The sequence below is a fragment of the Macaca mulatta genome, chromosome 15 (genome assembly GCF_049350105.2).
Source record: "Macaca mulatta isolate MMU2019108-1 chromosome 15, T2T-MMU8v2.0, whole genome shotgun sequence".
In the NCBI taxonomy this organism is placed as follows: Eukaryota; Metazoa; Chordata; class Mammalia; order Primates; family Cercopithecidae; genus Macaca; species Macaca mulatta.
Genome location: NC_133420.1, coordinates 45,102,764 through 45,115,820, shown reverse-complemented (window position 1 = coordinate 45,115,820; position 13,057 = coordinate 45,102,764). Strand labels below are relative to the sequence as shown.

At 40.4% G+C, this 13,057-nt stretch overlaps 1 protein-coding gene across 3 annotated transcripts in view; it reads right to left on the bottom strand.

Annotated features, from left to right (window-relative positions):
- FKBP15 (FKBP prolyl isomerase family member 15) overlaps window positions 1-13,057 on the bottom strand; it is a 55,941-nt gene that overhangs the window by 30,441 nt on the left and 12,443 nt on the right. For all 3 annotated transcript variants that reach the window (XM_015117047.3, XM_077968298.1, XM_077968299.1), the window contains exons 3-9: window positions 11,651-11,735; window positions 10,954-11,023; window positions 6,750-6,824; window positions 6,319-6,417; window positions 3,472-3,621; window positions 2,534-2,602; window positions 642-788 (exon numbers count right to left, since the gene is read on the bottom strand). In XM_015117047.3, the coding sequence (XP_014972533.3) occupies window positions 642-788; window positions 2,534-2,602; window positions 3,472-3,621; window positions 6,319-6,417; window positions 6,750-6,824; window positions 10,954-11,023; window positions 11,651-11,735 (695 nt within the window). The remainder of the gene's footprint in view (window positions 1-641; window positions 789-2,533; window positions 2,603-3,471; window positions 3,622-6,318; window positions 6,418-6,749; window positions 6,825-10,953; window positions 11,024-11,650; window positions 11,736-13,057) is intronic.

Genomic DNA, 13,057 nt, shown 5'->3' with positions numbered 1-13,057 from the left:
ATCTTTGCATACTTATGTAAAGATATCAAGTTTGTAGCCATAGAATCACTAAATAAAAAGTATATACATTGGGCAGGAGTCACTATTTTGTAGACAAAATAAAAAGCTTAGAGTGAAGATGTGACTTTTTTTTTTGAGACAGAGTCTTGTTCTGTCACCCAGGCTGGAGTGCAATGGCACGATCTCATCTCACTGCAATCTCCACCTCCCAGGTTCAAGCAATTCTCCTGCCTCAGCCTCCCAAGTAGCTGGGACTACAGGCGCCTGCCACCAAGCCCAGCTAATTTTTTGTATTTTTAGTAGAGATGGGGTTTCACCACGTTAGCCAGGATGGTCTCGATCTCCTGACCTCATGATCCGCCCACCTCGGCCTCCGAAAGTGCTGGGATTACAGGCATGAGATGTGACTTTCTTAAAGTCACAACCACTTCTAGACTCTGAACAGAGAGCCAGGAAGGACATAATACTTTGATCCTTAGATTTCAAAGCTGTTGCTCTTTCTGACTACTCCATTTCTACTTTTTCAAAGAAATCTACGTCTTCAGAACCTAGTTTTCAAATATCTTCATTTATTTATTTATTTAACTAGCAAAAAGACATGCAGAAGACTCATCAAACAAAACAAAGACAGTTTCACTCACCCGCCTAACCTCCACCTCAAACACCAGGATCGAGTCTGTTGCTTGAGTCCAGCCTATTACCCCTTCTGAGCCAACAGCACAGGCTGGAGGGACAATAAGCAACCGCTTTCCTCCTTTTTTCATGCCCAGCATTCCATCTTCCCAGCCCTTTAAAAATCAGATAGGAAAAGTTCATCAAACAAGAAGCTCCTCAGAAGACAAAGTGAAGTACAGGAGCAACAGGTTTCACTTATCCACACTTTCAGGTTTACTCAGTGCCTCCAGAGGTCGGGTCTGACTACTGCCCCGTGTTGCTATAAGAATATCTAGAAGACACCCTCTAAACCTACTTGTAAAAGCAGGCATATCTGGGGTTGCATGAAATATATTTAGCTTAGATGATGAGAGAAAATGGGAGGAATAAAAGAAGAGCAGTAAGAGTAAGAAAAGCTATCATTAAAAAAGCATGTTTTCAGCTGGGCACAGCGGCTCACAGCTGTAATCCCACCACTTTGAAAGGCCGGGATGGGTGGATCACCTGAGGTCAGGGGTTCGAGACCAGCCTGGCCAACATGGTGAAACCTCGTCTCTACCAAAAATACAAAAAATTAGCCAGACACGGTGGTGCACACCTGTAGTCCCAGCTACTCAGGAGGCTGAGGCAGGAGAATCGCTTGAACCCAGGAGACAGAGGTTGCAGAGAGCTGAGATCATGCCACTGAACTCCAGCCTAGGTGATAAAGCAAGACTCCATTTCCCCCCATCAAAAAAGACTGTTTTCTAGGAAGTGTGGAAAGTGCTTTACATGCACGATCTTGTTTAAGCCCCTCCAAAAACTTCATAAGGTTGTCAGGATTGTCCCCATTTTACTTCAATAACTGAAGCTTGTGGAGGTTAAGTATGTAGCCCAAGATCACACAGTTAGTAAGTTGTTAAGCTAAGATTCAACATTAGATCTGTCTAGGTTCAGGGATCATGACTTAACTGCTACGATCTATTGGAAAAAGTCTCCATAGGATTCTGGGAAAAGCGGTCATGAAAATAAACCTTTTTACCACACAGATGAATGAGTACAGCACAATGCATCATCACTACTATGTCCTGACACCATAATATACCACATGTGTAAAACATTCTTTATTTTTAAAACACCTGCACAGTTAGTAAAGAAAAAATTCACAACTTGAACCCAAGTTCTCGGATTCCAATCCCAGTGTTCCTCCTGCTATTGTCACAGTTGCCTCCCACAGTGATTGGAAAGTGCTGATTCAAAGCAACCCAGACAGATGAGATTCAACCCTTTATGACAAGTTTCTAGAATAAACTGTCTCACCTTTTCCCCTACTAGGCTATAGGAAGGATGAAATACTATGCTCAGAGTCATAGAATAGAAAAGAAAAGGTCAGGACTACAGAAAACGATTGTAACCATCTTCAATATAATGATTCATAGATAAAAATATCCCAAATGCAATGTAACACATTTTCCCCTCATATTCTTCATCCAAGCATTTCCAGATGTCAAAAAGATTTCCAGATGTCAAAAAGTCACGCCTGCAATCCCAGCACTTTGGGAGGCCGAGGCGGGTGGATCACCTGAGGTCAGGAGTTCGAGACCAGCCTGATCAACATGCAGACACTCCATCTCTACTAAAAATACAAAATTAGCTGGGCGTGGTGGCGCATGCCTGTAATCCCAGCTACTCGGGAAGCTGAGGCAGGAGAATCGCTTGAACCCGGGAGGTGGAAGTTGCAACGAGCTGAGATCACACCATTGCACTCCAGCCTGAACAACAAGAGCGAAACTCTGTCTCAAAAAAAAAAAAAGAAAAGAAAAGAAATTCCACACAATTTAATCTAAGTTAAACCCACTGCAACTGATAAAACCATAAAAAAAAACAGTGCAGCCTTTACCTTGATGACTTTTCCTGATCCTAATTTCAAGCGAAGCAACTTATCTTTGTTAGCAGTGGAGTCGAAAACCTGCAATTTGATTGAAGGAAATAAGGCCAGCCAATTTCAAAAATAATAATAACCATTATGGCATTCAACTAACTACATACCACACAGCACTTCTGGAACAGGGACTGTTAAATACACTCAGAAGATAGTTTCTAAAGGACCTGAAATGTTAGATGACATCATAGCTAAAGGGTGTTATCATAATGAGTATCTCTAAAACAGTGATTTTCCAGGTTTAGGAAAAAAACACATTCCTACAACTATGTATTTAAGCATTTTTCATCCACAATATACTTTCAAATAAATCATCTCATTTTGATGCTGACACTAACCCTGCCGAGTAAGCAGAGCAAGATCATTAACCTCCATTCGCAAATGGAAAAAAATAAGAGTATAAATGACTTCATCAAGGTCAAATTAGTATATAATTGGATCTTGAATCCAGATTTTTCTAAACTCATAAAGGTCTTTCTCTCATATAATATATTGCTTTTAAGGGCTTAACAATATTAAAACATAATAAGCTCAATGTATTTACAGTATCTACTATAAGAAAAACTGTAAGGAGGGTCTAAAAAGAAGTTTTAAGACTTAATTCCATAAGAATATATTCAAGTGTAACACTGGTATAGGAGCATACACATGAACAACTAGCAAAAATAATAGTACTTGGGAAACTGGTTCCCACTTTCCCTAAGTTGAAGTGACAGAGTGGCACTGAGGATCTTTTACACATTCACATTTCATAATGTGCCCCCAAAGCAATTGCAGTGTCTAAAGTGGGACTCCTATTTGACAACAGCAGCAGTTCACAGTAATAGTATCTTCCCTGGGAATAGCCCTCATGCTATGTAAGTTTACAAAAGAACTTGCAAGGTGCATTTTCTTACCTGGCCCAGCACATGATTCTGAAAGAGCCAGCCGGTATAGGCCACTTCCAGAGAATCTCCAACTTCTACAGCAGGGCCTTCTGCCACAATGAGGTCCTGGGAGAGCACTGCATCCAGGGAAGAGGTACTGTTGCACTTAGCAATGCACACCTGCAAGACAAAATCGAAGCAGCATAAATGTAGTTTAAGCTCAGTAAGTACTCATTCCTTTATTGCTACTGCTCTTTCTCAAATAGTTTCATCCACTAACAAAACAGATTACATGTTTAGAAGTAAACCAAATGAAAGTTACTTATCTTGCCAGGAATCAAAAGTGCCTAGGAGTGTGGCTTTGTAGTCAGAATGTCTGAGTACAGATCCAGGTACTGCCACTTATTAACTTTGTGACCCTGGCCAAATAATCTCTATGTACCCAAGATGGAGATAATGCTTCACACATCTCATAGGATGGTTATGAAAATTAAATGAGCTAATATAAGTAGAGTACTTGACAAGGTACCTGGCAAATAACAGTAAGTACTTAATAAGCATTAGCTATTGATTATGATACTGATTTACTGTTTCAGTTTTTGGGAACCTAGGAAAGAAAGGGAAACTTCGAAAAAATGTCAAAAAGCACTTCTAAAGACTGCAGTAGAAAGGGCATTTACAAAATCATGTTGCAATCCCAGAATCCACATCAATGCCACCTACAGATTTGGCCATATTATCTTAGCATAAATCTTAGACAAAGGAGTCAGAGGCATCTCTGTGAATAATTATTCTATTTATGAATAATTATCCTTGGGCTTGTGTTTTAATATTATTAAGCCCTCAAAAGCAATATACTACGAAAGATCTTTAGACTATGAGTTTAGAAAAATGTGGATTCAAGACCCAATTTTATCAATGTTTTAATATAGTATCCATTAGAAACTTGCTGCTCATTTTCTTTTAAAAAGTTCCAGAGGCCAGGCGCGGTGGCTCACGCCTGTAATCCCAGCACTTTGGGAGGCCGAAGCGGGCGGATCACAAGCTCAAGAGATTAGCCAGGAATGGAGGTGTGCGCCTGTAGTCCCAGCTACTCGGGAGGCTGGGGCAGGAGAATAACTTGAACCGGGGAGGCAGAGGTTGTAGTAAGCTGAGATCACGCCACTGCACTCCAGCCTGGCAACAGAGCAAGACTCCATCTCAAAAAAAAAAAAAAAAAAAAAAAAAATTCATTATTGCAATCAAATAAAAACAATGAGGCATCATTATTTTTACCAAGTGATGAAGACCAAAAGAAAAAAAGGATCATTCTAAATGCTGGCAAAGGTACAATGAGAAAATTGCTATAAATGTGAAATAGTACAATCTTTCTGAAAAAGCAGTGTGCCAAAGTGTATTAAGAACCTAAAAATAGGCTGGGTGCGGTGGCTCAAGCCTGTAATCCCAGCACTTTGGGAGGCCGAGACGGGTGGATCATGAGGTCAGGAGATCGAGACCATCCTGGCTAACACGGTGAAACCCCGTCTCTACTAAAAAAATACAAAAACTAGCTGGGCGAGGTGGCGGGTGCCTGTAGTCCCAGCTACTCAGGAGGCTGAGGCAGGAGAATGGCATAAACTCGGGAGGCGGAGCTTGCAGTGAGCTGAGATCCGGCCACTGCACTCCAGCCTGGGCAACAGAGTGAGACTCCGTCTCAAAATAAAAAAAAAATAAAAATAAAAACTAAAAATATCTGGACCTTTTGACTGAACTGAATCACTCACTCACTGAAACAAAGCTTATGGAAATATGTAGGGAGGAAAAAAGGACAGACTTCTATAAAAAATGCTCACCTCAGTGTCATTTATTGCAGAGATAGAAAACAATCTAAGTGCATAACATAAGGTAATGATTACATCAACTAAGAAACAAATGTTATGGGCTGAATGTTTGTGTCCCCTTCGAATACTTACACTGAAATCCTAATTCCCAGTGTGACAGTATTAGGAGGTGGGGCCTTTGGGGGGTAAGTAAGCCAGGAGGGTGGAGCCCTCATGAATGGGATTAGGGACCTTATTAAAGAGATACCAGAGAACCATCTCACCCTCTTTCTACTATGTAAGGATACAAGAAGAAGATAGTCTGCAACTCAGAAGAGGGTCTCACTAGAACCCAACTATGCTGGCACCCTGATCTCAGACTTTCAGCCTCAAGAACCGTGAGAAATAACTTTCTGTTGCTTAATCACTCTATGGTAATTTGTTACGGTAGCTTGAACTGACAACACGCATATTATGCAGCCTTCAAAAATGTTTCCAAATAGTTTTTCATGAGATAGGAAAAGATGAATTATACATTTTTAAATACAATAAGCAAGATAAAGAACGATTAAAGGATTGTATCTACTTATGTATATTATGCATAGAAAAAAGGAAATAGTGGTTACTTTGAGTAGTAAGATTATGAGTGTTTTTTTTTTAATGCTTTTCTAAATTTTCTACAATGAGTATGTAGTAACCTACTCTCTCTCTCTCTCTCTTTTCTTGTACAGATGGGGTTTCACTATGTTGCCCAGGCTGGTCTTGAACTTCTGGGCTCAAGCGATCCACCTGCCTTGGCCTCCCAAAATGCTGGGATTACAGGCGTGGCGTGAACCACCACACCCAGCCTAAAACATTCTCTTTTAAAAAAGAGGAAGGCTAAATTGTCAAGCAGTTTCAGTAAGTATTCCTATTATTTTCCTGAAATCATACAACAGGCTGAAGTGGCAAATTTAGTGGGTTTTTTAATGCTAGTCACCAACAAAACACAGCAGATTATGGGGTTTCTATATGTTTCCCTAAAATTAAGGGAAATCCAAACAAGTATTCTGGCTTCTCACAGGGAGAATATTATCACCTGCTTATTGAACTCCACAGCAGCTTTTTCCGACTCAAACATGATGGACCAGTTCTGTCTTTGGTCATCATAAAAGGTGCTATAGTTATTGGGGCGAACCTGGAGAAAGGAGAAATGTTAAGATAATGCATCCACAAGCAGTATTATACCAGATAAACATGACTGCCTAAGCTCACAGAGTAGGGTCACGACTCAGGTGGACCCAAAGAGAAGTATCAGAGATTTTTCTTCTTCCCTCTCACCCTCCACCATTCACCCTTTAGTCCACATTCCCAGAAGGAGCCAAGAGACTTTTCTGAAAGGTTCTGTTAGATACTTACAAGGACACGCAGGGATGAACAAGTGGATCTAATTTCTACTAGGTACAATCAGACCAATCTCTCCTGTAAACCTATCCTGAAGGAGCTAATGATTACATGATGAAGTCTTACCATTAGCTCAAAGTTCACATGAATCCTAGCAACCGTAACTGGCTGTTGCTGACTGATATAAAGAAGAATCCTATACTGTAGACAAGCAACGACAGAAAAAAAAGAGAACAGAAGTTAAAAGGCAACATAAAATCAGCAATATGTATCAGGGGTTGTGCTTCATACAGCTATTAAACTCAAAATCTTTTCATCCTTTAAGGCCTCAACTGTAAATTTTATCTTCTCACTATCCACGTTAATCTCTCATTTTGGCCTTGCTGTTTAACTGTAATTGGCAATGTCTTCCTTTTGTTAGTGTTTTCATTTATACAAGGGGTGACTAAGAGAGAGTGACTGGTTGTGTAAAAGAAAATACAAATTGTTTTTAAATTGATGAAAAACATAAAATACATGTACATTATACATATATATGCCCACGTGACCATTAACAGGATTTTTAAAATAGCAGAGCATTTCCCACACCACAGGAAGCTCCTTCATGCCCTTCCTAGTCAGTAATCCCCACCCTGAGGTAACCAATATTCTGACTTCTGTCACTGATTAATTTTGCCTTTTCTTTTTTTTTTTTCTTTTTGAGACACTGTCTCTCTGTTGCCCAGGCTGGAGTACAGTGGAACAATCTCTGTTCACTGCCACCTCCACCTCCCGGGTTCAAGCAATTCTCCTGCCTCAGCCTCCAGAGTAGCTGAGGCTACAGGTGCATACCACCATGCCCTGCTCATTTTGTATTTTTAGTAGAGACTGGGTTTCACCATGCTGGCCAGGCTGGTCTTGAACTCCTGACCTCAGGTGATCCACCTGTCTCAGCCTCCCAAAGTGCTGGGATTACAGGTGTGAGCCACCGCACCCAATTTTGCTATTCTTAAATTTGTATAAATGGGATTATACAGAGTATACTCTTTTGCCTTGCTTCTTTCACTCACCGTATCTGTAAGAGTAAGCCTTGATACTTCACGTTGCAGTACTTTGTTCTCTTCTATTGTCATGTAGTATTATATTATGTGAATATACCATAAATTCTTCATTCATTCTCCTGTTTATGAACATTTGAGTTGTTTCCAGCTAGAGGCTATTATGAATGATACCTCTATGAACATTCTCCATGTCATTTTTTTTTTTTTTTTTTTTTGAGACGGAGTTTCACTCATTGCCCAGGTTGGAGTGCAGTGGCATGATCTCGGCTCACCGCAACCTCCACCTCTCCACCTCCCGGGTTCAAGCAATTCTCCTGCCCCAGCCTCCCAAGTAGCTGGGATTACAGGCATGTGCCACCACACCTGGTTAATTTTTTTGTATTTTTAGTAGAGACGGGGTTTCTCCATGTTGGTCAGGCTGGTCTCCAACTCCCGACCTCAGGTGATCCACCTGCCTCAGCCTCCCAAAGTGCTGGGATTATAGGCGTGAGCCACTGCGCCCAGTCTCTCCATGTCTTTTGAAAGACACAGACATTCATTTCCCTCAACTTAAAGAATGTCCTTTAATGTTCCTTGCAGTCCAAATCTACTACAATGAATTCTCTCACTTTTGTTTGGCTGAAAATTTATTTTGCCTTCATTTTCGAAGGACATTTTTGTTGCTACAGAATTCTGTAATAGGCAGGGTTTTGTTTTCCTTTCAGCACTTTAAAGATGTAATTCTACTGTCTTTGGATTCCAATTATATGGACGTCAGACCATGTCCCACATCAATCTTTGCCCTAGTCTCTTTCTATTATTTCTTCTCTCTGTGCTTCAGTCTGAATATTTTCTATGGAACTGCCTTCGAAGTCACTAATTCTGTCTTCTGCTGTATTCTTACTCTGTTAAACCTATCCAATATGTTCTTAATTTCAGAAATTGTATTTTTCAAATCTAGAATGCCATGTGATTATTCTTACAGATTCTAATTTTTTAAATTCTCCACCTTTTCATTCCGTTTGTACTTTTCCTCTATTTTCTTTTTTTTTTTTTTTTTTTTTTTTTGAGACGGAGTCTCGCTCTGTCGCCCAGGCTGGAGTGCAGTGGCCGGATCTCAGCTCACTGCAAGCTCCGCCTCCCGGGTTCACGCCATTCTCCTGCCTCAGCCTCCCGAGTAGCTGGGACTACAGGCGTCCGCCACATCGCCCGGATAGTTTTTTGTATTTTTTAGTAGAGATGGGGTTTCACCGTGTTAGCCAGGATGGTCTCGATCTCCTGACCTCGTCATCCACCCGTCTCGGCCTCCCAAAGTGCTGGGATTACAGGCTTGAACCACCGCGCCCGGCCTTTTTCCTCTATTTTCTTTAAGATATTATTCCTAGTTGTTTTAAGTGCTTTGTATGTTAACTTCAATGTCTAGATTATTTGTGAGTCTGCTCCTAGTTTATTTGTTCCCTTGATTATCAGTTACATTTTCCCACCTCTTCACATGTCAAGTAATTTTTGACTGTAGGCCTAACTTGTATATAAAACAACATAGGGGATAAAATCATAAAACTCTTGGAAGAAAACATAGAGGTAAATCTTCGTGACCTTGGTTTTGGTAATGGATTCTCCGATAAAACACTAAAAGTACATGTAACAAAAGAAAAAAATTAATAATATGGAGTTCACCAAAATTAAAAACTTTTGTACATCAAAGGACATTATCAAGAAAGTGAAAAGATAATCTATAAAATATCTGCAGGCCGGGCGCGGTGGCTCAAGCCTGTAATCCCAGCACTTTGGGAGGCCGAGACGGGTGGATCACGAGGTCAGGAGATCGAGACCATCCTGGTGAACACAGTGAAACCCCGTCTCTACTAAAACTACAAAAAACTAGCCGGGCGAGGTGGCGGGCGCCTGTAGTCCCAGCTACTCGGGAGGCTGAGGCAGGAGAATGGCGTGAACCCGGGAGGCGGAGCTTGCAGTGAGCTGAGATCAGGCCACTGCACTCCAGCCTGGGCGACAGAGCGAGACTCCGTCTCAAAGAAAAAAAAAAAAAAAAAAAAAAAATAAATAAATAAATAAAATATCTGCAAATAAGCGTTTCATACTCAGAATATATTAAAAGACTACTACAACTCCACAACAAAAAAAAAATCCAATTTTTAAAATGGGCAAAGGGCTTGAATAGACATCTCTCCAAAGAAAATAGATGAATGGTCAATAAGCAAATGAAAAGATACTCAACATTAGACATTGGGTAAAATGCACATTAAAACCACAATAAAGTACCATTCCACACGTACTAGAATGGGAAGAATTTAAAAATAATAATAATAACAAAATGCTGGCAAGGATGTGAACAAACTGAAACCCTCATACATTGCTTGTGGGAATGTAAAATGGTGCGGCTGCTGTGGAAAACAGTTTGGCAGTTTCTCAAAAAGCAATACATAAAATTACCATACGAGTCAGTAATTTCCACTCTTAGTATACAGCCAAAACAGGAATTTGACCATATACTTTTATGTCAGTCTTCCTGGTACATACTTTGTCTATTCCCAACAGACAAAAGGTATAAACAACCCAGCGTCCATCAACTGATGAATGAATAAACAAAATGTGGTATATACCTATAATGAAATATTATTCAGCCATGAAAAGGAATGAAATACTGACACATGCTAAAACATGGGTGAACCTTCAGGACATTATGCGAAATGAAATACGTCAGTCACCAAAGACAAATACTGTTATGATTCCACTTATATGAGGTACCCAGAAAGGGCAAATTCATAAAAACAAGAAGTAGATTTGACCTTATGGGGAGTTGGGAAAAGGAAGAAGTAGAGTTGTTGCTTAATGGTTACAGTTTCTGTTTGGGAAATGTATAGTAGTGTTGGTTGCTCAACCAATATTATGAATGCAATTAATAGCACTGGATTATGCACTTAAAACAGTTAAATGGCAAATTTTATCTTATATATGCATATGTATGTGTGTATATATATGTTTTCGTGTATGTGTCTGTGTACACACACACCCCACAATTAAACAACAAACAAAAAATGCCCAAATTTGTAAGGTAGGATCATATCACAAAGGTCAAATTTAACAATTTTGAATGGTTGGATTTGTTTGAATGCACAATAGTAACGAAAATGTGATCATTTACTATATACCTGATATTATAAATTAACATTCAATACAAACAATCATCTTTATCTTCTGATAAACAAAACATTGGGCAAGTCAGATAAAAGCCAACTCATTGGTATTATGTGGGACATCTGAATATACATGAGATGTGGGAGCACTCTCACCTCTCTGGCTGTGTGGTTCCCCAGAACTGCAGCACCAAATTTGCCCTGCTTTACATATTGACCATTTGTGCTATAGAAGGAAGAGAAACAACAAGTATTAACACTTCCCTAAACTCTGCAGAACCAGCTTTCTTTTCTGCCACAGAGAAGTGGGAACAATAGTCATTCAGCCTCTAGACAGGCACACAGGTGAGCAGTTACTTGTTTTTTTTTTTTTTTTTTGAGACAGAGTCTCGCTCTGTCGCCAGGCTGGAGTCCAGTGGCACGATCTCGGCTCACTGCAACCTCCACCTCCCAGGTTCAAGTGATTCTTCTGCCTCGGCCTCCCAAAGTGCTGGGATTATAGGCGAGCACCACCACACCCGGCCCAGCAGTTTATAATTTAAAGCTCGTATGCTACTTCCTTACTCTTTAAATATAAATATCTATCATTCTTGCTATCTCAGTGGAGAGGCTTTCTTTGAGTATTTGACAGTTGTTGAGGGTACAAGCACTTCCTAAAGAGAGTAGTCAAGATAATGGCTTTTCAAGTTTTACGGCAGAAATCTCCAATTCAGATGTTAAAAGTACTACTGAGATTTTGTCCGTGGAAGGGCTGAATAACCATTTTGCAACAAACAGAGTTTTTCGAGAAAAAGTAGCTTAACTGCACACCCTTTCACCAAACTTCAGAGAGCGTTCCTTCTCAGCGACTTACTATCGATATGCATGGACTGCTGTCGCAACCAGTATTGCGGGAGTGCTCATGGTGGCTGGTGCTGTTTTTGGTGTTGCCTGATTTCCTGAAGATGAACAAGAAAACAAAGTTGTCATTCACTTCTAGGTTTAGACTAATTTTTTTTTTTTTTTTGAGACAGTGTCACTCTGTTGCCCAGGCAGGAGTGCAGTGGCGCGATCTCGGTTCACTGGAACCTCCACCTCCCAGGTTCAAGCAATTATCCTGCCTCAGCCTCATGAGTGGCTGGGATTCCAGGTGCGCACCACCACACCCAGCTAATCTTTGTATTTTTAGTAGAGATGAGGTTTCACCATGTTGGTCAGGCTGGTTTTGAACTCCTGACCTTGTGATCCATCTGCCTCAGCCTCCCAAAGTGCTAGGATTACAGGCATGAGCCACCACACCCAGCCTTAAACTAATTTTTAACCACTGAACTAGCTTCAAAATTGATCTTATTATAAAGATCACAGTTAGTGTTGTAATGCTTTTATTATTATTATCCTTAACTGATCCACAAAGCAGCCCTATGATCTAGTCTGGGGGTGAAGAAACTGAGCTTCTAATCACCCAAGTGCCTCACACAATTATACCATTATAGTGCCTAGGTCTGACACCCAGGTACTTGGGAGGCTGAGGCACGAGAATCGCTTGAAACACCAGAGGCAGAAGTTGCAATGAGCCAAGATCACGCCACTGCACTCCAGCTCGGGTGACAGAGCAAGACTCCATCTCAAAAAAAAAAAAATTTTTACTTGAACAGAGAAGGTCTTCTGTATTGCTACTTTATTTATTTGTAAATGCCTAAAGAAAACTCTATAGGCAATCTTGCCTCTAGAGCTCCCCGCTAAAAGCATAACAAACTCATAGTTGCTGTCTTCTGATTTACACAATCAAGTTAGGCAGGTGCAGCGGCCAGGAGTTCAAGGCCATAGTGCACTGGGATGGCACCTGTGAACAGCCACTACATTCCAGCCTGGGCAGCAAAGCAAGACTCTGTTTCCAAAATTAAGTAAAATAAAAAATAAAAATAAAAAATCAAGTGTTTTCATTGGGTGGTGACTAAGGTTGTTTCTTTTTTTCCCATTAACTCAACCACTTCAATTCTGAAGCACACTGTTGATGAAGAGATGCACCACGGGAAATATAAAAGCACAGCCTACTAGAAATCTGGCCAGGTTATGACTTAGAAAACAAGAGAAGCACCTACAGCAAAACTGCCTAAAGTAATAGGTAATATTTAAAGCAGGGGTCAGCAAACATTTTCTGTAAAGGGCCTATATATAGGTTGTGGTATAATATGAAATATGTTTGTTCTTTGTCCTCGGTTCCTGACACAGTGCTCCCAAATCTCTTGTAATTTCCTGAGTGATAAGAGTGGTAGGAACA